This window comes from Octopus sinensis, unplaced genomic scaffold (genome assembly GCF_006345805.1).
Source record: "Octopus sinensis unplaced genomic scaffold, ASM634580v1 Contig18202, whole genome shotgun sequence".
Classification (NCBI taxonomy): domain Eukaryota; kingdom Metazoa; phylum Mollusca; class Cephalopoda; order Octopoda; family Octopodidae; genus Octopus; species Octopus sinensis.
Genome location: NW_021835636.1, coordinates 804 through 26,203, shown reverse-complemented (window position 1 = coordinate 26,203; position 25,400 = coordinate 804). Strand labels below are relative to the sequence as shown.

Sequence of the window (25,400 nt, the reverse complement as noted above, 5' to 3'; positions counted from 1 at the left end):
GAAACGTTTGTGTGACGTCAAGCTACCACAAATGTCGCAGTGAAATGGTTTCTCTCCCGTATGAATACGTTTGTGCTTATTTAAGTAAGCCTTTTGAGAGAAGGACTTTTCACAGACATCACAGTCATGTGACAATTTCTGTCTCCCTTTTTCTTCAGGAAAAATCAGTTCCTTTAATTTCTCACTCTTTTCCATTATGTTTCTTCGAAAATCACAATATATTTATATTTTTTTCTTTTACTTGTTTCAGTCATTTGACTGCGGCCATGCTGGAGCACTGCCTTTAGTTGAGCAAATCGACCCCGGGACTTATTCTTTGTAAGACCAGTACTTATTCTATTGGTCTCTTTTTGCCGAACTGCTAAGTGACAGGGACGTAAACACGCCAGCATCGGTTGTCAAGCAATGCTAGGGGGACAAACAGAGACACACAAACACACACACATACATATATATATATATATACATATATATGACAGGCTTCTTTCATTTTCCGTCTACCAAATCCACTCACAAGGCATTGGTTGGCCCGGAGCTATAGCAGAAGACACTTGCCCAAGATGCCACGCAGTGGGACTGAACCCAGAACTATGTGGTTGGTTAGCAAGCTACTTACCACACAGCCACTCCTGCCCCTATATATTTTCATTTTGCTTCTATAGTCTTTTGTTTCCAAATATTTAGATTACTGTATTTCTATCCAGTGTTACCCTTGTCACAAAACAACTAAATTTATCCACATTTAATCTGAAAATAGGCTCATCTTGTAGACACTCCAGCCAGTGATGTCCAGAAGGTTTGCTAATAACACATTTCAGAGTAAATATATCAGAGGAATTCTGCCATAGATTTATAGAAACAATCTTATATATCTGTTCTGTACAATATTTCCATTTTGGTCTTTAAAAGATGATAAATAATGAGAATGTATCTTCAGTTATGCCAATGTCATCTGATATTCTGAAATAATAAAGAAACAACAGTGTAAGATAGAGAGGCTACTTAAAAAATACAGATTCATCATTTCTATAGAGATAAATTCTAGAAATAAACATTTAACTGAACAACAGAACTTTCTAATTTATTAAAATTTACATGAGAAAATCTTGAGTGCCAATTTGTTTTCTCTACTCCCTAAGTAGCACCATACGCAGCAAGTAAGGCATGGGTATGGTTAACGGAGAAGCTATTGCAAGCAGTAATAGGGCTTCAAAAGCTTTGACGTGATTTTTTTACAATGAACCACCGCTATGGCCCTCGACTAAGACGCCTATTGCTCAATGTTACACATTGGAACTTGCAAAGAGTATGGAACATGGGTTCTTTTGCTGTCTTTCTTCAAAGTAAAACGTGTAGCAATGGAATGACTAAACGTTCGGCAACTGGCTTTTTTAAGGTAGCATTACATTGAACCCTGGCAAAGAAAGGGTAAGTGCTTCATTTATTGGGCCAAAACATGTGTCAAAAGGGTAGCTAGAGGTGCAAAACGTGTTGGTGCATGATCCTTTTTGCTCTCTCCCCGCAAAATAACACATTAACGTGTAAAATGGAGCAATTCAGGCGTGAACAAAAGTTCAGCAACACATGTGCGCATAAGGTCATTTTATGTGTATGCCCCCCGATCATGCATGCAGGTCACGGGGGTGATTTCCTCTCCATGATCTAACTCTGACCTTGTGGAGCATGTGTATAAAATTTGAGGTCAATCGGACCATTGAATGTGGATTTCTATAAAAAACATAAATGGCTACAGACACACTGACACACAGACACACACACACACAAACTCAATTTTATAAATATAGAAGATGTGTGTGTGTGTGTGTATTAGACTCTATATACGTTTTTACGTGTGTATGTATGTGTAGATGTGTATTTGTATTAATGGATGCTGAAAGTGTGCATTTATGGAAAGATGCTGTATGTATATACAAGTATATGTGTGTATACATCATGCATGTATGTATGTGTTTTTATTTGCTTAGTCTGGAAGGCGGGGCAGAGCCCATGGCCTCTGCAGACCCTCCAACACCATTGAGTTTCATGTCATTAATGTTCTGGTCTAACCCCTGCAAGAAAGATATGAGCAGGGAGAAGACAATTATGGTGGGTCGATGTTTCAGGGAGGAAAGAAGGACGGCGTGGATTGGTCAGACCAGGACTGAAGTTTGGATTTGAGAGAGGTGAGAGAGAGGAGCGGATCTGTGGTTGCTGAATGGGAGAGGGACATGAACAGCGACCTTCACAGGCATGATGGAAACATGCCGGAGAGTAAAGAGTCTGTTCTATAGGGGTTTAATGCCAATCAGTTGAGCAGCCCTTATTTGGACGTGGTCCAGGGTGAATGGTTGAGGCTGATTGGTGAGGAATGAAGGTTCATATTGACTCCATGAGGATGGTCATTGTTGGATTTAGCAATAAGCAGGTGATTGGCTTATGGAAGGAAGAGAAGATGTGACAGAACCAAACCCTGGAAGTACACGAGAGTTAATTTTGAATGAGATGGAATGAGCTCCATCAACATAAGTTGCAATGGTGTGATCTGATTGGAAGCTACTGACTGAAGAGGTGCGAAATGGGTAGAAACCATACGTGGGATTTTCTTTTCTTTTTTTGTAGGAGATTCACATCCCAGACAGGGACAAAAGTTTTCTTGTTGTCTTGGGGTAACAACGTGGCTTTTACTGAATATCTCAGAAATGTCATCCGGCTGGTGAATGACAAGAAACCGTCGGTCCCCAATGGATCTGGCTCAACACAAGATGTGCTAATGGTCACTGGGCTGAGAGAGGGATTCAACGTGTTGGAGAAGGTCATTGTTTTCATTATCTGGGAGATGTTTGAGGTGAGAGCCATAGCGTGATACTTGATTGGGTTAAACGAGCTGCCTTTATTTGGAATGGGGCACACTGAAGCATGCCTGAAAATGTCAGTAATAATTGGAATTAATATGGATTTATAATCAACGTAGAGGAACTTTAGGTTTCAAAGCAGTTACCCATAAATGTTCACCTTCCCACTGATTGTATTACAGATGTATATATGTATATATATATATATATATCTATATGTACGTGTATCTCTAGTTATCTGTCTGTCTGTGTATGTAAAGATATGTATGTGTGTCGGTGTGTGTATTTCTTAGCAGAGGTGTTGAATATATTTATCCTGCGGCAGTCTTTGCTGAGGTTGGTATTGTATCTTGCTGTAGCCAAAACATCATGTGACAGTGGGGGGGAGAAGCCCCTCGGTGACATTCAGGCAGCTGATGATCACATGTGTTATTGCACGGTCAACATTTACTGTTGTGTATCTTGGTTGGCAATTTAAGGGTTTCACTGTCTCATCTGTTCATTAGATACTCCATAGCTTTCTCCTGCTCTTGGGTCACAAATATAAAAAAAAAATCCCCCAAAATAACATAGCCTTCAAGACGTGAAATGGTGTACCAATCACAATTTGTTTTAAGGTTGCACTTCAGGTCACACTTCATTTCAAGTTTAAAGGAAACCATCATCATCACCATCGGCGTCATCATCATGATTATCATAATCATTGAACATCTGCCTTCCATGCTGGCATGGGTTGGACGGTTTGACAGGAGTTGGCTAGGCAGCAGCTGGCACCAGACTTCTCTAATCTCTTTTATCAGGGTTTTTATGGCTGGATGCCCTTCCTAAAACCAATCACCCAGCAGAGTGGACCTTTTTTTACATGGCACAAGCACAGGCGAGGTCAGTTTTGGCAAGGTTCTCACAGTTTGATGCCTTTCCAAATGCCAACCACTACACAGTGTGGACTGAATGCTTTTCACATGGCACCAGCGCTAGCAGGGCCACCAAGTGACTTGAAAGACAAAGGTCCTTTGAGAAGGGAGGGGACATTGGAGGAGATGATCTTGTGTCAGATGATGAAAGCTTACACTGAGACGGAAACAGGTTTGTTTCAGTAGAGGAGGTACATAGTTACCCGGGCCATACATTATTGTTTATAGTATAGAGAATGTTTGTTTTCTTGTGTTGGCTTAGGTAGGCTAGTCCTACGCACCTGGGTTCAAACGAGAGGTCAACAGAAAGCGAATGTTTATTGAAGAGTCAGTTGCAGGAACCGAAGGATGTTACAGACTTCATGCTTTAGCATTTGGTTTGACGTATCAATTTTTGCAACCGTTCTTTTTACACTGCTGTGTGATATCGTTCAGTGATATCAAACAGCCTTTAAAGCCTGCCTGGTGTTACTCTGGCATGGGATCCACGACCTAAACGGAGATTACTTTAGGTTACTTTTTAGTTTATTTTCCCATTTTTAAATACCTTTAAGATGTTGGCTAAAGATTTTTTACAATAAATTCTTCTGTACTTAGCATTGTAAATGCATTCTTTCAAACTTCTTTCTATTTTAATGATGATAAAACTGTGTTTCCTGTAGGACTTAGTGAATAATGATCCTGTCTATTATAGGCACAAAGCCTGAAATTTGTGGGAGGGGCATAGTCGATTACATTGACCTCCAGTACTCAACTGGTACTTAATTTATCAACCCCAAAATAATGAAAGGTAAAGTCGACCTCAGTGAAATTTGAACTCAGAACGTAGCGATGAGCGAAATATCGCTAAGCTTTTTGTCCAGAATGCTAATGATTCTGCCAGCTCACCTCCTTGACTTAGAGAATAATGATAAAACAACAAAAACAGGAATAAAAATAAGCCACGAGTTTTGCAACGAAAGAAATGAACCTAAAGTACGATGATGGTAGTGGTGGTGGTGGGTGATGATGATGATGATTGTGGTGGTGATGATGATGATGATGATGTAGACTGTCAAATGTACGAATGGAAAATATTTCAAGAAAGACAAAAAAAAACGGTCAAATTGGAATTAGTCAAGGGATAGAAATCACGTGGAAAACCAGAGTATTTCCCCCTCATCTGATAAAGTTACGCGGAACTACCTAAGAATGTTTGTATGTGGACAAACAAATGTTTAGAAATAGCAGTCACGTATTTCCGAAATCCGTCAATTCTTTTTATAAAAGGAAGGACACTATTTAACACACACACACACGGGTGCAGGCGTTTCACAGCTTCACACCACAAACAAGTATTTTCTATTATAACTTCTTAGAAACTGAAAGTAGCATGTTGTACATGTATATATACAGGGTGTCCCCCACGCGAATGTATACACACTTTAGATAATTGTAATGTGGGTGTTTATTAATGTTACACGTTCATATCTATGTGTATGCGTAGATATACGTATATATGAATACATCCCCACTATTAGTACTATTAGTAAACAGTATGAACTGTGTCTAAGGCGGATACGCACAGTGTGTATCACTCCGCTGTACATTTACAGTTTGTGAACATGCCAAGTAAAGAAACGGGTAGAATCATAAAAATGCCTTCAGTGAGTTGTTTATTATCTCACCTCGAACCAAAAGAATACATAACACACTGGTTGACATTAACAACAAGGTTCACATCAAATCTAATACTTTCTATACACAAAACTATATTACATCACATAATGTCGTATGGTGACTTGTATGTTTTAGGTTTGTTTGAATAGATTTTGCTTTTGATCACTGAGGTGGCTTTGCTTTCTTTTTCCTCCTGAAATACTTCTGAACAGTTTCGATACGATTCTGCCGTGTCTGCTGTGTTTAAACGATAGAAAGAAGACGGCAGGCGATAAAATATATACACCAGGAAAATGGAGACGTTAAGAAATAGGTGACGATATTAAGTAAAGAATATTGATTCACTGTTGGGTGAATTCTTAGAAAATGAGCATTTTTCGTTGCCTTTTGGAGCTGGCAAACCAGTCTGAGTTGGTCAGATATAGACTGCTGTTTCCAGACGTTCACTTGTGTCTTTTAGGTGAGTCCTAACCTCTGCCTCAAGGGACGAAGTCAAGAATTGCAGGGGAGCTGGTTCTGAAAGACTTGAATCGCCTCTCGTAAGTGGAATAGGAAATCTCTTAGGAGAGCTGTTTGTTGCTAGAGGCACAAAAACTGCAGTCGACAAGACTAGATTTAAATGCTGACTAAACTTTTTAAATGTTTACTGGTTGCACATGTAAGAATTCAGGAGAGATGCAACGCATAAAAGGAAGGCATTTTCTGTTGGAAGTTGTTGATAGGATGAAGTGTGCAGGTGAGACATGTCTGTCGTGTGGAGTGAGAGAATGGTAACTGTTGCAGCCTGTGATGCACAGGATTTAGCGACAACATTTCTATGAATCTCATTGTGAGGATGTTACCAGAGCCATAATTATACAGGTGTATGCAAGTATATAATACTTGCATAAACTTACGTGTGTGTGTGCGTGCGTGCGTATGCTTACACGTGTGTTTGTCTATGTATACATATATATATATACGACGGGCTTCTTTCTGTTTCCGTCTACCAAATCCACTCACAAGGCTTTGGTCGGCCCAAGGCTACAGATGTGCCACGCAGCAGGACTGAACCCGGAGGCATGTGGTTCGTAAGCACGCTACGTACCACACAGCCACTCCTGCGTCTATCTATGTATCTGTCTTCTGTCTGTCTATCCATCTCTCCCTCTCTCCCTCTCTTTCTCTCTATCTGTCTACCTATCGATCGATCAGTGTGTGTTTCTACTTGGTTGAGTCCTAGAATAGAGGCCGAAAATGTTCTGTTCATTCTACCTTGTTATATACATATTGGCTTGGTGCATAATTATTGCGGCTTTTTTCAACAAATTTCATTCAACAAAAACAATAACAACATGCAATAAAAACATCTTTAAATGATTATTCCGGAGCATATTCACCATCTCCTTCAATTACTGCTTCCCATTTGCTTGGCAGACGGTCAGACCGTCATTCAAAGATGTTTTTGTTAAATATTGTTATTGTTTTTGTTGAATAAAATTTGTTGAAAAATAGCCGCAATAATTATACACCAACTCAATATCTCATAGATATACACGTAATATGGCCACAAGCAGAGAGACGTACACACATGTTTTGTATATGACTGTGTACTTGTGGCTGCATGTGTTTATATGGGTGAATGTATGTATAAAACGCGTGTTATAATTCTGCGAGTTGGTTTCCTGTGGATTCGCGTTCAAATCCATGACAAGGCAGAGGTAGAGAAGGAAATCTATTTCCTTATTTCTCTTTCTATATTGAGTAAAAGGATTGCCTCTCACCTACACATCTGCACAAATAGGACGGATGTCCCTTTCCATCACTGAACGACGTGGGTGTGTATGTGTTGGATTGTTTGCATGTGTGTATGTGTGTGTGTGTGTGTGTCTTGAGGACTCAGTGGTAGAATGGGAGGCTGAAACACTCCTTGTTAAACATACCACTTCCATAAACAACCAAACCCCAGACACTGGTACAGAGTGGAGATTGTTGTAGATAAAGACAAAGTGAGAGAGTTAAATACAGACAGATATGTATATATATATATACCAATTGAGGACTGAACAAAAAGTGGACAGTCAGCATGCTAGATATAGACGTCAAATCGCCATTCTCCACAAAAGATTATGTTCTCAGATCAAACTTGGTGAGTTTAATCTGAGAACATAATCTTTTTGGAGAATGGCGATTTGACGTCTATATCTAGCATGTTGACTGTCCACTTTTCGTGTTCAGTCCTCAATTGGTATATATAAATATTTTAACCTTCGGATTCTTTTTTAATATGCTAGACCACTGGTTTTAATTGATAAATATCAATTTTCCCCTTAATTAATATTATATTATATATACATATACATACATATTATATATAAATCTATATATATATTATATTATATATATATATATATATATAATATATATATAATATATATTATATATATTATATATATATATATATATATATGTATATGTGTGTGTGTGTGTGTGTGTGTGTGTATGGCTGTAGGCGCAGAGTGGCTGTGTGGTAAGTAGCTTGTTTACCAACCACATGGTTCCGGGTACAGTCCCACTGCGTGGCATCTTGGGCAAGTGTCTTCTACTATTGCCTCGGGCCGACCAAAGCCCTGTGAGTGGATTTGTTTGATGGAAACTGAAAGAAGCCCGTCGTATATATTTATATATATATATGAGTGTGTCTGTGTTTGTCCCCCTAGCATTGCTTGACAACCGATGTTTACGTCCCCGTTACTTAGCGTTCGGCAAAACAGACCGATAGAATAAGTACTAGGCTTACAAAAGAAAAAGTCCCGGGATCGAGTTGCTCGATTAAAGGCGGTGCTCCAGCTGGCCGCAGCCAAATGACTGAAACAAGTAAAAGAGTAAAAGGATATAATATATAATATATATATATATACATAAATGATATATACATAAAAATAGACATATAGAGAGAGAGATGGCTAGATAGATAGGGGAGAGAGTCAAAACATATATATATATATATATATATATATATATATATATATAATAGATAGATATAGATAGATAGATATAGATAGATAGATAGATAGATAGATAGACAGTCAGATAGAGAGAGAGAGGCAGAAAGTGACGTTCCCGGATACACACACACACAACATCACACATAAATACACACACACGCAGAAACATAAACAGGCCTGTATACACACACACAGACACACCGATACACACCCCCAGACATCATTCGTCTTATGTGTATACATGTGTAATACTCCCCCCTCTCTCTCCCCCCCCCTCTCTCTATAGACGTATGTAAATATTCATACACACTTACATATATAAATATTTACCTGCTTATGTACATACATAAATACATACATATACACACATCCGTTAGTTTTCCTTTCTTTTTCGCGTCCAAATTAATTATAATTCCTAATTAATGACTTAATTGTGAGACCTTAATGTCATTTTACATTATTTAATTCATAAAAATGCTGACAATGTCTCTTTGATTTTAAATAAATAATTTAGACAAACTTTTGTCTAAATTTCCCGCCTTTTTCTCCACGTTTTTTGTCATTCAAATTAGCGTTGCTAAGAAACAAATAGAAACAATTGAACGGGAGACAGCAGAAGTTATAGAGAGACTCCAGACTGGGCGGTTTGTATGATACCAGACCCGAAATATCACCAGATACCCTTAAGTATGGATGGTCACAAATGGATTTACCTGTCGTCTTTTCTATGTGTGTGCAAGAAGTCTACGTATAATAATGTATAATTATATGTATATATATCTGTAGGTGTATATATATATCTGAGTTTATATATGAATATGTATGTATGTATAATATTCTGCTTTACTGTGGGTATAATTATGATGTATATTTATATTCCTATATTTATATTCCTATATAAATGTATCGGCAATCCTATACAATAGAGTCGGAAATTATCCAATATCTCAAATATTCCAACATCTTTTGATATTTCTTTTTTAAACTTGTACATATACATGAATAAATGTATACACAAACACACATACATATAATATATATATACACACCTACATTTCTACAGTTATATATATATATCCTTTGGCATAACTACAGATGAACATCCCATCGACTTTGTTTCCTCATAACTTCCAGGAAAATGGATATTTTTAATGAAACTTCCGCTTTCATTTTCTAAGAGAAAAGGATGCTCTCAAAAGAAATCCTCTTTTACAAGGCTCTTATTTAAATCCCTGTGGATAAATCCCAGCAAGAATCTTCTCAGTCTCTCCAATATTTTACAATTATATAAAGAGAAAGAATCGGGGGCCAGGAGGTGGGGCTAAAAATAATCATAGATTTTTAAAATATTCTTTTTGTTTTTTTATAACATAAATGGGTTTCTGAGGGAAAAAATGAGAAAAAAAAAAGAAGACAAGGAGGGTGGTGTGCTAGAAACAACAGCCAAATCTCCCTTAAATCACACACTTTTTCCCTCGAACCCTTACAAAACATTTTGCCTACAAATTTCTTTTTAATCGTAATCTGCATCGTTTGAAAGTTATTTCTACCAAATTTCATTCAAAAATACCCTTTTTTATGCAAAAATACCTTTATACACATGTATATACCTACATATACACACGTCTTTGCTATGTTTTTTAAACACATAAAACTCATAGATGCATACTTTTATAATATTTTACACTTAAACCACCACAGGACAATATTTTTAGAGTTGCTTCTTAAAGTGTCCTTCACTTTTTTTATGAAAAACGATACAAATTTCAGAGTATTTGGCTGTTATTTCTAGCATACTGTTAGGCCATCTATAGGACAATATTTGACATGGATGCTTTATAAATTGTCCTTCGATTTTTATTTGTGATGAAACAAAAATGTGAAGGTTTTTGTGGCTCTTTCTAGCATGAAATGAGACCATATACAGGTCAATTTTATTTATGAATGCTTCTTAAGTGTCCTTCAAATTTTATATGAAAAGTAAAGTGGTTTCTATTTCTAGCATGAAAAATGACCAGCTATGGGAAAGCTTTTACTGAATGCTTCTTAAAGTGTCCTTCTCTTTGTATGAACCCCCACAACAACAACAACAACCCTACGAGGACGAAAGGCAATGTTTGTGCGTGTGTGCAGTGGAATGTCACTCAACAACAACAACAACAACAACAATCTATTCTTATTAAACGTTAAAAACTGTCAGATGCAGACTGCACACACGCACACACAACGCTGATGACGACGATGATGATGATGACGATGATTATGATGATGATGATGACGACGATGATGATGATGATGACGATGATGATGGTGATGATGATGATGATGATGATGACGACGACGACGGCGGAGACGACGACCACGACGACGATGATGATGATGACGATGATGACGATGGTGATGATGGCGACGATGATGATGATGACGACGATATGATGATGATGACGACGACGATGCTGATGATGATGATGATGACGACGACGACGACGACGATGATGATGATGACGATGATGATGATGATGATGACGACGACGACGATGATGATGATGACGATGATGGTGATGATGATGACGACGACGATGATGACGATGATGGTGATGATGACGACGACGATGATGATGATGATGATGGTGATGATGATGATGATGATGACGACGACGACCACGACCACGACGACGGCGGTGGTCGTCTGCTTTTAATGGAGAATCAATGATTATGAAAGTCTCTGCTTTCGGACCAGACATTCCAATACATACATGCATGCGTATATATATATATATATATATATATATATATATATATACACACACACCAACATACATACTTATAGCCTTATTTCTATACATACATGCCTAAATATGTGTGTATATATATATAAACACATGTACATATACTGTATATAAATATACACACACGCACAAAGAGAGAGTGTTGAGGAATGTTACAACAATAAGTGTGTAGAATGCGATGTATGCGATGCAGGTTCGATTCCCGGCGAAGCCATTTACAAGAAGAAGAAGAAGAAGAAGATTGAAGTTTAATATTTCTAGAAATATTTATTTGTCAAAATAAAAGAAAGCAAAAGATTGACGTCCAGGAATAATTCCAAAAACCATCAAAGAATTGTCTGAAACATCCAAACCAAGAACTTCATAGACTTCATTATCATCCTCTCTGAGGAGTAAATATTTTGGATTATATTTTAATCCCAGGATTTCATCATCTTCAGATGTTTCCTCTTCAATATGTCGAGGTATTTCGTAAATATTGTTCTCTAAATCTGTTATATAAACACATTCACCAATTATGGTCAGATGAGGTCTTGGAATATAATATCCCAGAAGAGAAAATATTGTTTCTTCTATTCTTATCCTCCTCACCAAAGACTTTTCCCTGAACCATTCCACAAAACACAAAACTTCCCAATATCCAAACCCCTCCTCCTTCATCTCCCTCCTCACAAGAACAACATCACCAAAAGATGTGACTCCCACATCATCCACCCCTTCGTCTCCCTCCAACCTTCTAAATCTCCTCATCTTCCCACGACGCACTTCATCTTTACATTTCCCATCTTCAAAATCAACCACATCCACATAATAAGGGTCAAAGATGTTGGGGTCATCGCAATAACAGAAATCCTTGTTGTTCTCCCATCTTCTTTGGTATTTCTTGTCTCTCTCTTCTTGAGTTATGTCTCTAATATAATGACCACCACACACGAGTTGATTGTCGTTGTATTTATAAATCCTGTTGTAGTATTTCTCAGTTATGATGGTTTTTAAACGACGGAGATCCCTGTCGAAGACCCTCATTTCTCTCCCAAAGGCGACAATGAAACATTCCTCTGTCCACCGACAAATGTCCAGTGGTGGTCGTTGTTGTTGTTCATGTTGAAGTATGTCCACTGTTGTTGTTGTTCTGATTAATGTGACACTTTCTCGAAACATCAACACACTCACATTCTCATCTAACTTAATTAGTTTACTGTTCCGGTCCCTAATGTCCCTCAAATCATAATCAACAGGTTCTTCGAATGCAGGAATGGAAAAAGGGACCATTGCTGTCCTATATGGAAGTCTCCTCACTGATATTTCATCAATTCCTGAATTATTAATCTCCGCTATGTAATTACCACATCTCACCTTTAATCTACCATTACCAATTATTTCACCTGATTTACCTCTTCTTCTTCCTCCTCCATCTCCATCTCCTCCTCTGTATTCCAATTTATTAATTAATTCATTACTGAATATTTCCTTGTTCGTTTCAGATGTAATGGAAGGGAAACGAAGACCAGAATCAAGATTTAATGACGACACAGATTCCAGAATGTTCACTTGGTCCCCATCAATCTTTATGCAATGACATTCAATCAATTCATTATGTACACACCAGTAAATACCCGCCACTTTTCTCCATATTACACCATAAGGGATGAGACTCGACCAAACTTGAGATGTCTGCAAATCTTCTCCATTCAGTAGAAATATTTCTTTCCTTTTAGGAACCGTGGCCATTATGTGTGATTCTTGTGTAAAACACACACCACCAACTAAACTTGCAGCATTTCTGTGACATAGCAACTGGCCGTCTTCATCGAATATTTTAACATTTCCATTATTGGCTTTTTCACACACAACTGTCTTTCCTTCCTCAGAGACATCAAAATCTTTTACTTGAACAGGACATTCGTCTGTTTGTAAACGAGCAACCGGGAAGCTGTCTCGATTCACCATAAACAACCCTTCAACATACAATTCATTCCTTCCCCTCCTGGGGCTTCCAACAAACCTTGGTCCTTTACAGTCTATACTGGAGAAATCTACTTTATCTTTATAAATTCTTTCATTTAAAAATATTCTCTTGTATTCCCCATTCTGGGTCAAACACAAAATGTTTCCATATTCAGTTGAACCTAAACATTTCTCCCACTGACCATGAATGTACAAAAAACTGTCATCAATTGTCATCCTGTCATAAACATCAGCAAAATAATTCTTCATGTAGTGTCTGACTGAATGTAAATACTGACCACCACTGTTAAAGAAAATGATGAATCTCCTGTTGAAGACAATGATGACATCTTCATCAGTAACTTTAATATCCAGGATTATATCAGGAAAATTTCCATCTTCTCTTCTCTCTATTAATGGTTCAGGTATGTCTATTTCTTTTATTTCCTTCACACTCGAATGTATTTCATCAATATCAACAAAATACAAATGTCTTACATCCCTCGATTCACTAAAAACCAGTTGATTGTTCGATAAAGAAGCCACACATTTATAATTATTTCTCGTTTTGTAAATTACCAACGACAATAAAAATTCCACTTTTAATGTCAACAGTTGGTGTTTATCATCTTCATCATCCCAATTCGTAATGACCAGTGTGTTTGACTGCCATCGACACATTTTAATACAATTATAAACATTCACTTTGATTGAATCCAATACGTGACCATCCAATGTGAATATCTTAATGTTTCCATTCTCCTCGTCACATCCTGCAATCAGATTATTTTCAGTAAGAACCAAAGAATCAATCCTCGCTGGTTCTTTGTCTCCCAAATGTTTAGGGAGAGGAATATGTCTGGCTTTATCAGAAACTGTCAGGTCCTGTAGATATAAAGTGGAAGACAGCATTTCACTGAGAGAAATGTGTCTGGAAAATACATCCACCAGGTCGATATAATAATTAAGTTGATTATTAGTAACGAGATCATTAACCAACAAATTCTGATCGTTTATGGCAAACATACGGCTTCTGTCTATCAGATAAACAGACGTTTGGTCAATAGATCCACCTTGGAGACTGAGGGGACGTTTCACTTGGGACATTAAAACACTGGGGACCATCTGACGACCGCCATGACCACCACCACTAATGTCCTTGAAGAAAGCTTCTGTTTCGGACTCTGAATCACTGGAAACCATACCATCACTACTACTAATACTACCATCACCACTACTAATACTACCACCACTACTACTAATACTACCATCACTTCCACCACTCTGACGACGTGCACTGCCATGACTACCACCACCTATTCTAGTGTTGTACTGAAAAGCTTTTCCCCTAGTAACAATTAATAGCTTTTCTGTTTTCTTGTCTATTGATAATGATTTCACAAACACAGGGATATTAATTGTCTTAATTACTTCGACTTGATTATAATAATTGATGGCTAAAATGTCTAAATGTGATGGTTTATCACAATAACAAACAATTTCACATTCACCCATCTTACACACCCGTACATAAGGCTGCCTTAATGATACACTTCTCACTGTCTTTGATATGTTTCCAATGACCCTTAATTGTTTCTGTAGGGGTAATATGACTCCTATATGATTAGAATCCCATCGACATATATGTGTGGCTGTAGACGGCAGAGATAATCTGGACACAATGTCTCCTTCCTCAGAAATGTACAACAAGCAATCATGGTTGATGTCAGACACCACCAACTGTCCATTGGCCAGATTACATATTTCGCCAATGACAAGTTTTTGATCATTCTCCTTTTCTTTGAGTCGTAGATTTAGATTTCTGATATAAGGACTTTTCGTGGGTAAACGGCAGCCAGACGACCGGTCTTGATACTTGTAAAGAAGAACCCTGTTGAGTTGAGTGTCCGGGACATAAAGAGTTCCTTGGAAAACAGCAATGTGAGGGTGAACAGGGAAAGGCAGTTCCCACTGCCATTTCATTTGTCCATATAGATCGTAACATCTGAGAATAGAGTGTCTCCTGAAGAGGACATAGAAATAAACATTATCAGAGTAGATGTGACGAGGGTAGCCATAGAATGGAAGGTATTTTTGAAAAAGTTCTTCACCACATGTGGAATAAAATACCATTTTATTTTCGTTTCCATCTACGACTACAAAATTAATTGGAGTTGCAGCAATGCTGACATTATGATGTCCCAGAGAAATTCTTTCTATAATGTCAACTTTATCTTCATTGATCAATAGGATATGGACCTCGCTTTTGTTTTCAGTGGTGGTCACAGCCAGACACTTATTTGATACAATATGACATATTTTCATGTAACCAGTTTGCACCTTTATTAAAGGGCCTTTTCTTAGTTCTGGACAGGTGATATACTGAAACCCTTTCATTTCAGGATAAAATACCAGGAACCTGTTTGCGTTTATTCTACAACAGAAGAAGGAAGCTCAAGGAAAACTGAATTATTTTGGTTAATTATTTCCCCGTTCAGTGAATAATTTAGCTTTCTTGTTTTTGTAAATTATTAATATAGAAGATGTAGACATAGGTAGAATATTTGTAATGTTGTAGCAATCCTCAATATAAATATAGTTGTTCAATGTTGGGGTCCATAGCTGGGGGTTATGTGACTGCCTGGGCCAAAAGTCTTCATTTGTTCCAATGATATGAAGGACATCAAAATAATCGGTTACAAAAATGTTTTCTTTGCCAACAGAAATATGGCGGCATTTCATGCCAATTTCTCTTGTTGTCACAGCACCTGTACCTGAAATCCGATAAATAATATGTCCCTGAAGGACATAAAAATGGTTTTGGTACACAGAGATGTGGCTTGGAATGTCCAGGGAATTGGTATCCACCTCAAATAACTGCTGGCCATCCACATTGTAACAGGTAACCCTGTTAATATTGGAAAAGGATACTAAGAGTTTATTTTGTGCTCCTACAGCAATATCTGAAGGGTTTCTTTCGTTATGAATTCGTATTTTATTCTATTCTCTTCCCAGTCAATGATGTATATGGTCTGACCAAACATTTCTACACCTATAAGCGTGGAATGTTCCAAATAAGAAACCAAGATTAATCCTAGCTGAATTCTTTTGATTTCAAAACTTAAAGGGTTGATAATAAGAATCATTTTTCGAAATGGGAGGGTGGCCAGGACTGTGTCTTGACTGATTCTGGTAAAATCAGTGACAGAAGATGAGCAATGAACTTCATTTCTGTTGCCGACTCTTGTTATACAACATATTGTCATACAGTAGTGGGAATGTTACAATACCCCCTTGTATGACAACAATATTGGATATTGGGTTGCTTAAGTCTTCACCAGATTCCTCAATCTCTACTTCTCTGGTCACAACTGGCCGAAGAGGACGAAATTTTGTGATTACTTTTGGTGGTTCAATGGTCTTGTGGTTGTATGGGTTACAGGTGACATAAATGTCAAAGAGTCTTTGTTGAAACCAATCAAGGTTTTGGTGAACAAAATCATTATTTTGTTCTGCAATTTCCAGAAATCTTGGCATTTTACATTTGATATTACGTAAAATTCGAGATCCATCTAAACCCAGAGAGTCCATGTGATTACATTTAACCTTTACATAATCTATAAACGTATTGATGTGGTCTGTTTTGATTAGTGTTCGGTAACATGTCACAATATGAAGGAAACTTGGTAACATGGACTTTTCCTGTTCTTTAGATTTCTTTGTGTCTTTCTTTCCTGTTCTTCTGTTTTCTTTGTGTTTTGTGTATGTAATATTTGGGGAAGAATTGGTGTAGTTTCCTTATAAATTGCTGTTGTATCACAGACTGTGGCAGGAATGAGAGCCAACATTTTGTTTTCTTCATTAATCTTCTCCATTTTATGAATATAGAATTATTATCTTTTTCTGTTAAATATATTCTTTTCTGTGGATTTTGTTTTCTTCCTTTCGAATACAATTTATCTCTTCAAAATTCACTAATTTTTACATGAAAGCTGAAATAAAATGAAAACTTTATTAGTTTTGTGAAAAGCTTTTGATAAAATAATATTTACTTGATTCATTCAAAGAATTTCAAGGAAAACACACATTTCATTAAATATATTAAACAAATTGTTTATTTGACAGTGAAGTTAAACATTTAAACTGTTTCCAATGGAATAATCATTAGAAATAAAACTTGAAGATATAAATACACCATTATCTTTATTGACTGAATATAAGTGATGGTGAAAAGTGTTGTAGTAAGAAGGAATATAAATATTTTGTTGAGGTTATTTCTACAGATATTATCGGTAGAAATTATAGCCAGGACTGATTTCCTGCTACAACATTTCATATCGAAATGTCAGACGGAAACAAACAATGAGATCAAAGAGAAAAACATCTGTTGTTTGTTCTCATTGTTTATCTCATTGTTTGTTTACATCTGACATCTCGATAGGAAAGGTTTTAGCAAAAAATCAGAGCCAACTATAATTTCTATGGAATATCAATAGAATAATGTGAAAAACACTGCTAACAAAGTAGAATGTGGTGTTGACTTCTAAAACGATTTAATATATTTTACAGGAATTTATGGTTGCATAATGAAATACCATGTCCCTACAAATCAGGAATATAAGTATTATTAATAATTATATGCACTGGAAATGATGTGACAGTCATGGTTGGCTTGGTTTCCGTGATATTTACCTGGATTAACAGATACCAATAAAGCTGGAGATGAAACTGTTCTTAACCTGACAAATGCTGTAAATCTCTTGACATTTCAATTTAGTCCGCACAATTATCATACACAACATTGATTAACTCGGAAAGCTTATCCAAAGATGGGCTTTCATATAATCACACTGATAGACAGCATGTTGAGAGGATCGTTATTATTTGTTGCTGATTGAGATCATAAAGATTGGTTAATGAATAAGCCCAATTAATGAAAGTTAGGTTCATCTTAATTATCTTTAATATAAGGGACAATGTTTGGGTAGCAATGAGAAAGGTGTGTTTGTATGAAAAAGGGGTTTGGCAGGTGAAGTGTGTTTTGTTTTGTGTTAGGTGAGGAGTTATAACTTGGTGTAGTTTATTATGAAGTATTGGGGGTTTAATGAGGTGGATTAGGAAATATTGGTGGGGGTGTTTAATGACATTCTGGTGACCCATCATCATCAGAATGATCCTCCACCGCCTCCTTGGTCTATGAAATAATGACTGTTACTCTATTGACCCCAGGAGGAATGAAAAATAAAAGAGACCTTCTTCAGGATACACATACATATATATGTATATATGATAGAATGAATGTGTATAATATATACACAAGGATGCACATATGTATATTTATACATCCATACGTCTGTATGTATGTATGATGATCATCATTTACCCCCACTTTCCATGCTGGAATGGGTTGGATGGTTCAAAGAATATCTTGCCTGAAGTTACATTTTCTGGTTTTCTTTCTGCAGCTGGATGCTCTTCCTGACACCAACCACTGCACAATGTGCACTGGGTGCATCTTATGGCCCCATCGCTAGAGACGCTCGCCATGTCCTTGACAAAACTAAAGGTTCCCCTCAATCTCTGGGTTTCACATATACCTTGGAATGTGTGAGAGATCTAGGGTAATAAATATATGAAAAGGAGTGGCTGAGTGTTGGGGAGAGACTCAGGTAGGTCCAGTAACATCCCTAGTTTCATTGGAAGAATGGTGAAGAGAAGAGATTTACTGCCAATCTTTGTCACAGCAGTAAGATAGTAGAGTAAAAAGAAGAAGAGAGAGTGATTGAGAGAGGAAAGATAGAGGTAGGGGTGATAGGGGCGTGACAGTAGGGACTCAAGGTCCGAGAGATTACACTCATCAAAGTGGTTTTTGGAGGTCTGGGAATATACCTCCAAAGAACCTGTTTGATAACTGCTAATAAATGAAACTTTCGGATCTTGGGTCACTTTGTTACTTCTGCTGAATATTTATATATATAAATCAAAATCAAAATCCAAGTTGATCAACATCAATGGAAATTGTAGCTGTGATACCAGTGCCGGTGGCACGTAAAAAGCACCATCTGATTGTGGCCGTTTGGCAGCCTCATCTGGCACATGTGTCGGTGGCATGTAAAAATCACCCACTACACTCATGGAGTGGTTGGCGTTAGGAAGGGCGTCCAGCCGTAGAAATTTTGCCAGATCAGACTGGGCCTGGTGCAGCATTCTGGCTTCCCAGACCCCAGTTGAACCGTCCAACCCATGCTAGTATGGAAAGCGGATGGTAAATGATGATGATGATATATATATATATGTATATATATAACTTCACATACCCATGTATAAATATTTGTGTCTATGTATGTTTATAGATATGAATCAATGAATGACAAAAGAACAAGAGTTACGTAGACACCTTCATTAGCTTCCAGCTGTTTCTGCTACAGGAAGCAGTGAACTCGAGCTGAGTGTGTGTGCGTGTTGGTGTCTATGCATTTATTTATGTTTGCAATCTCTTTTAAGTTGCTCCAAGCAGAAACATCTGTCAACCAATCACCCCCACCTTGGAAGACATGGGAAATAAGAACTTTTGTTCTTGCAAAATGGTTTTGGGTGAGCAATAGGAAGGCTGTCTGTCTGTAAAACAAGGCTACAATAATATATTCACCTAACCCATGCTAGCATACAAAATCAGATGTGCAATCAAACATCAGTAAACCCATGTTTATTCATTCATATACTCTTATGAATGCATAAACACATACACACACGTGTATGTGTGCATCTGGTGTTAAGAAGATTATCCAGCTGTAGAAATCTTGCCAAATCTTTCATTGGAGCTCAGCAATGTCCTCTGGTTCACTGCTTCCTCGTCAACTGTCCTACCCATGCCAGTTAGGGAAAATGGATGTCAAAACCTTTATAATACATCAGATGATGTATTTTCTTTTTTGTATTTTCCTTCTAATAATTTTGTTTTGTTTCTTGCCAGGTTCTTGTGAGTCCCACTCAGTCAAGTCTATGACTGCACTCAATGAGGGTCACCAATCTTCAGCTGGTTTCAAGCAAGAGAATATTTCCCCAAGTTCTTCCAACATGAACAGCAGAATGGTTGGATATGTTTTCTGGTGGAACACTGCAAACAAACAACACTGTTTGTGTGACGTGACATTTGTTTATAATTCGCAGCAGATGTCAAGACAAGGAGACATGTGCAGACATATGCACACACACACACACACACACACACACACACATGCATACAAGAACAAATGTAGATGTGCATACATGAATATACACCCACATATATATACCATAGACTTTATCAGTTCCATGTACGAAACCCATTCACAAGGCTTGAGTCAACCTGGAACATTAGAAGAAGTTAATTCTTTAAGGTGCTGCGAAGTAGGACTGAACCTGAGACCACAAGGTTCTGAAGTGAATTTCTTAACCATACAGCCATGCCCCCAAATTTTTTTGGTAATATTTTGAAGATAATAATAATAATAATAATAATCCTTTCTACTATAGGCATACGGCCTGAAATTTTGGGTGTGGGCACTAATTGATTACATCACCCCCCAGCCCCTAACTGGTTCTTATTTTATCAATCCCAAAAGGACGAGGGGCAAAATCAACCTTGGTGGAATTTGACCTCAAAATGTAAACTTGGAAGAAATGATGCAAAGTATTTTGTCTGGCATTTTGTAACAGTTCTGCTTGTTCATCACATTAATAATAATAATAATAATAAGAAGAAGAAGAAGAAGAATATCAATAACTATAACAATAACAACATCAATAATAATAATATTAGCAGCAGCAGCAAGAACAACAACAATGACAGCAATGATTTTTTTTTTTTAATAAAATAAAAATGATTTCAAGTTTTGGCACAAGGCCAGCAAGTTCAAGGAAGGGTCCAGTCTATTACACTGACCCCAGTACTCAACTAGTACTTAATTTATCGATCCGAAAAGGATGAGAGGCTAAGTCAACCTTGGTGGAATTTGAACTCAGAATGTAAAGATGGACAAAATGCCGCTCAACATTTTGCTTTGCATCCTCACAATTCTGCCAGCACGTCACAGTAATTATAATAATAATAATAATAATAATAATAATAATAATAATAATAATAATAATAATAATAATAATAATACTCTCTTACTATAGGCACAAGGCCTGAAATTTGGGGTGAGGGGACTAGTAAATTACATCGCCTCCAGTGCATAGCTGGAACTTATTGAATCGACCCCAAAAGGATGAAAGGCAAAGGTGACCTTGGTGGAATTTGAACTCAGAATGTAGTCGCAGATGAGTCATAATAATAATAATAATAATAATAATAATAATAATAATAATAATAATGGCTTCAAATTTTAACAGAAGGCCAGCTTGTTCTGGAGAGCAGGTAAATTGATTGCATCGACCCCAGAACTCAAAAGGTACTTATTTTATTGACCCTGAAAGGATGAAGGTTGATGTCTGCAAAATTTGAACTCAGAATGTAAAGGCAAACAAATAGCTGCCTAGCATTTTGCCCAGCATGCTAACGATTCTGCCAGCTCACCACCCAAACAATAGTAATAGTAATTAATAATAATGATAACAACCCTCCCTTTCTTATTTTATATCCTTCATATGTCCTTCTCTTCTTTTACTTTCTTCTCTCTCTCTCTCTCTCTCTCTTTCTCTCATTCCCTCTCTCCTTTTCAATATCAACTTCAACATTTTATTTCCCTTTTACATAAACATGTATATATTATGTGTGTGTGTGTATTTATATAGTGTACATGTATATACTCTCTCTTTTACTCTTTTACTTGTTTCTGTCATTTGACTGCGGTCATGCTGGAGCACTGCCTTTAGTCAAGCAAATCGACCCTGGGACTTATTCTTTGTATGCCTAGTACTTATTCTATTGATGTATTTTGCTGAACCGATAAGTGACGGGGACGTAAACACACCAGCATCGGTTGTCAAGCAATGCTAGGAGGACAAACAAACATACATACATACATATATATACGACAGGCTTCTTTGAGTTTCCGTCTGCCGAATCCACTCACAAGGCTTTGGTCAGCCCGAGGCTATAGTAGAAGACACTTGCCCAAGATGCCACTGAACCCGGAACCATGTGGGTGGTAAGCAAGCTACTTACCACACAGCCACTCCAGCGCCTGTATGTATATATATATATATTCTTTTATTCTTATACTTGTTTCAGTCATTTGACTGTGGCCATACTGGAGCACCACCTTTAGTCGAGCAAATCGAACCCAGGACTTATTCTTTATAAGCCTAGTACTTATTCTATTGTTGTCTTTTGCTGAACTTTTAAGTTACAGGGATGTAAACACACCAACATCGGTTGTCAAGCACTGTTGGTGGGACAAAAATAAAGACACAATTACGTACCTATTTGATTTCTTAGCTTATATTTCTGTAAAATTGATTTAGAAATTTTGAATTTTCCATGAAACAAAATCTAAAACCTTTTGTCATTAAATATAATTTACATTTTCTTTCTTTAGAATTCATCAAATATTTTTGAAATTGTTCAAAAAAATATAAACTTTCTCTTCTTGTAAAAGTATTTGAAATCCTGGACACATTTTTTATAGTTTATAAAATGGTTGGAGGAAATTAGCACAAATGTGAAGAGTGTGTGTATATATGTATGTATACAAGTGTGTATCTCTCTCTCTCTCTCACTTTATATATATATATATTCTTTCCATCATTTAATCATTAGTACTTGCTGTTTAATTAAAATATCAACTCCATTTCCTAATTTAGCTGATCCACAAATAGATTCGGTTAAAATATTTACCGGACTTAAAAAGAAATTGTGGTGCTAATACGATCAGTTAAATACATAAAGGCAATGCTCCAGCATGGCCATGGTTCAATGAACTAAAGGAGTAAAACACATCAGCCACACATTACATACATAACTTGGAATCTCTACTTCACCACGACCACCACCATTTAGTCTGTTAACCTATCTCTATAAATGACACACCCTCTCTTCAATTATTATTCATGTCTTTCTCATCCATAAATCTACACTTAAAAAAAAAACCATCACTATTCTATTTCTCAACCAAGCTGATAATTCCACAGAAATCTCCAAGAATATTTCTAAATTTACCAAATTATAACATAGATTATTCCTTCAAATACAATATTTAAATGTAATTTATAAAAATATATCAAAACTATAATCTTTTAAAATTTAATAGGATGTTTAACTTTTATAATGTCAGAATACAATTTATAAAGTTGAAATATTAAAATTATTTTTATAAACATTACATTTGAAATGTAACAAATATATTTGTTTAAAATCAATTAAAATTATGGCTTCTGTTGATGAAAGTTAATTGTTATCTAGTCACCCTATAGTCAGACATTCTAGCCATGACCTCACCAATGTGTTATTATCTAATATGTTTTTAAGGGCATTTTGGGGAGACTTTGTTGTTGGTTTGTAATAGAGTTTATAATTATTGCAGACAATGTGAAGTAATTCTCAGAAGCCATCCATCTGATAAATAATATCGAAGATGGTGAGAAAACATATTTAATGCATTGCACATTAAAATGTTGATGTAGGATAAAGATGTGCTGAGAGAGAAAATATATATATAAACTAAGCTTTTAAAAAATTAAGTTTATGAAAAATAACCAATTAATTTATCTGCCATGAAATTAATTTGCAAATTTTAAATTTCACTTGAGACTTAGAAATCCACTTTAAACTACGTAAAATGATGTATCCTTAGATGAACATTTCCATCAAATAGTTTTGACATAGTTATAACACAACCATATTTTATATTATATTCTGGAAATGAAAGGTTTTACTTGTGATGTGACAATGTAAAATGTCTAAACAACGTCTAGTCTATAAGATGGTGTGTGAAAATAAAACAATATCTATATAACAGTATATTTATGTTTGAAATAAGTCTAATGAATGTTTAGCAATGTAAATGTGGTGGTAAATTGTGTGTTAAATAAATAGGAGAAGAATATTATTTACCAGGGTTGGTTATTGGGTTTTGATACTGGCTTGAAGTCTTTCTGTCTCAGAAATATTCTGTGAGTCTGCTTCGCTCGAACAGCAATGAAGATATGGCAACAGTTAAGAGGATACTTATAATATATCCGGGAGTAGTAGGCATTGCCTCCTCATGAGTGTGTGTGTGTGTATACATCTTTATGTATGTATATATAGATGGATATACACATACATACATGTCTGTGTGTATATACATTTCTATGTGTGTATAGGTGTGGGAGCAGCTGTGTAGTAAGTAGATTGCTTACCAACCACATGGCTCTGGGTTCAGTCCCACTGTGTGGCACCTTGCACAAGTGACTTCTACTATAGCCTGGGGCCAACCAAAGCCTTGTAAGTAGATTTGGTAGATGGAAACTGAAAGAAGCCCATTCTCTATATATATGTATGCGTGTGTATATGTCCCCCCTAGCTTAGCAGTTTAGCAAAAGAGACTGATAGAATAAGTACTAGGCTTACAAAGGAAAAGTCCTGGGGTCGATTAGCTCAATTAAAGGCAGTGCTCCAGCATAGCCATAGTCTTGTTAGAAATAATAAAGAAATTTTCCTGAAATAACATACAACCTTCTCATAAATACACACATATATATAGATATGCTTATTTTTATATACGTATGTATATATATATATATGTGTGTATATATAAACACATACACACACACTCACATGTTTATATATACACATGTATGTATATATATATATACATGTTTGTGTATGATAGTAACATAACTATGGTGTTACTGTTGTGAAACCGGCATTTCTTATGCTTGAAGAATTTTGGTATTGGTCTGGAATCCAACAGCCCAGAGCTCAGGTTGGGTTTCTCTGGAAATAATCTACCAGGAACTAACTTATATGTATGTGTGCACGTATGTATATGTATTCTATTATTCCTTTACTTGTTTCACTAATTTGAATGTGGTCATGCTGGAGCACCACCTTTAGTAGAAGAAATCGATCCGAGGACTTATTCTTTGTAATCTTAGTAGATTTTCTATTGGTCTTTTTTGCTGAACTGCTAAGTTATAGGGGTGTAAACACAGCAACATTGGTTCTCAAACGATGGTGAGGGTGGAAAGTCACAGATGCACAATCATCATCATCATCATCGTTTAGCGTCCGGTTTCCATGCTAGCATGGGTTGGACGGTTCAACTGGGGTCTGTGAAGCCAGAAGGC

General features: G+C 36.6%; 2 protein-coding genes across 2 annotated transcripts; both read right to left on the bottom strand.

Moving 5' to 3' along the window:
* Positions 1-1,973: 1,973 nt before the first annotated feature.
* On the bottom strand, positions 1,974-15,196 carry LOC118761868. Its single transcript, XM_036500037.1, has 5 exons — positions 14,422-15,196; positions 14,279-14,376; positions 13,207-13,510; positions 2,593-2,920; positions 1,974-2,069 (listed from the first exon to the last, which is right to left on the bottom strand). Exons 1-5 carry the CDS (start codon positions 15,129-15,131, stop codon positions 1,974-1,976), a joined length of 1,536 nt encoding a protein of 511 aa, XP_036355930.1. The 5' UTR covers positions 15,132-15,196.
* Positions 15,197-15,634: 438 nt separating this feature from the next.
* LOC118761867 lies at positions 15,635-24,316 on the bottom strand. Its single transcript, XM_036500036.1, has 2 exons — positions 24,184-24,316; positions 15,635-17,140 (listed from the first exon to the last, which is right to left on the bottom strand). The coding sequence occupies exon 2, from the start codon at positions 16,839-16,841 to the stop codon at positions 16,374-16,376; it is 468 nt and encodes a 155-aa protein (XP_036355929.1). The 5' UTR covers positions 16,842-17,140; positions 24,184-24,316; the 3' UTR covers positions 15,635-16,373.
* Positions 24,317-25,400: the final 1,084 nt, after the last annotated feature.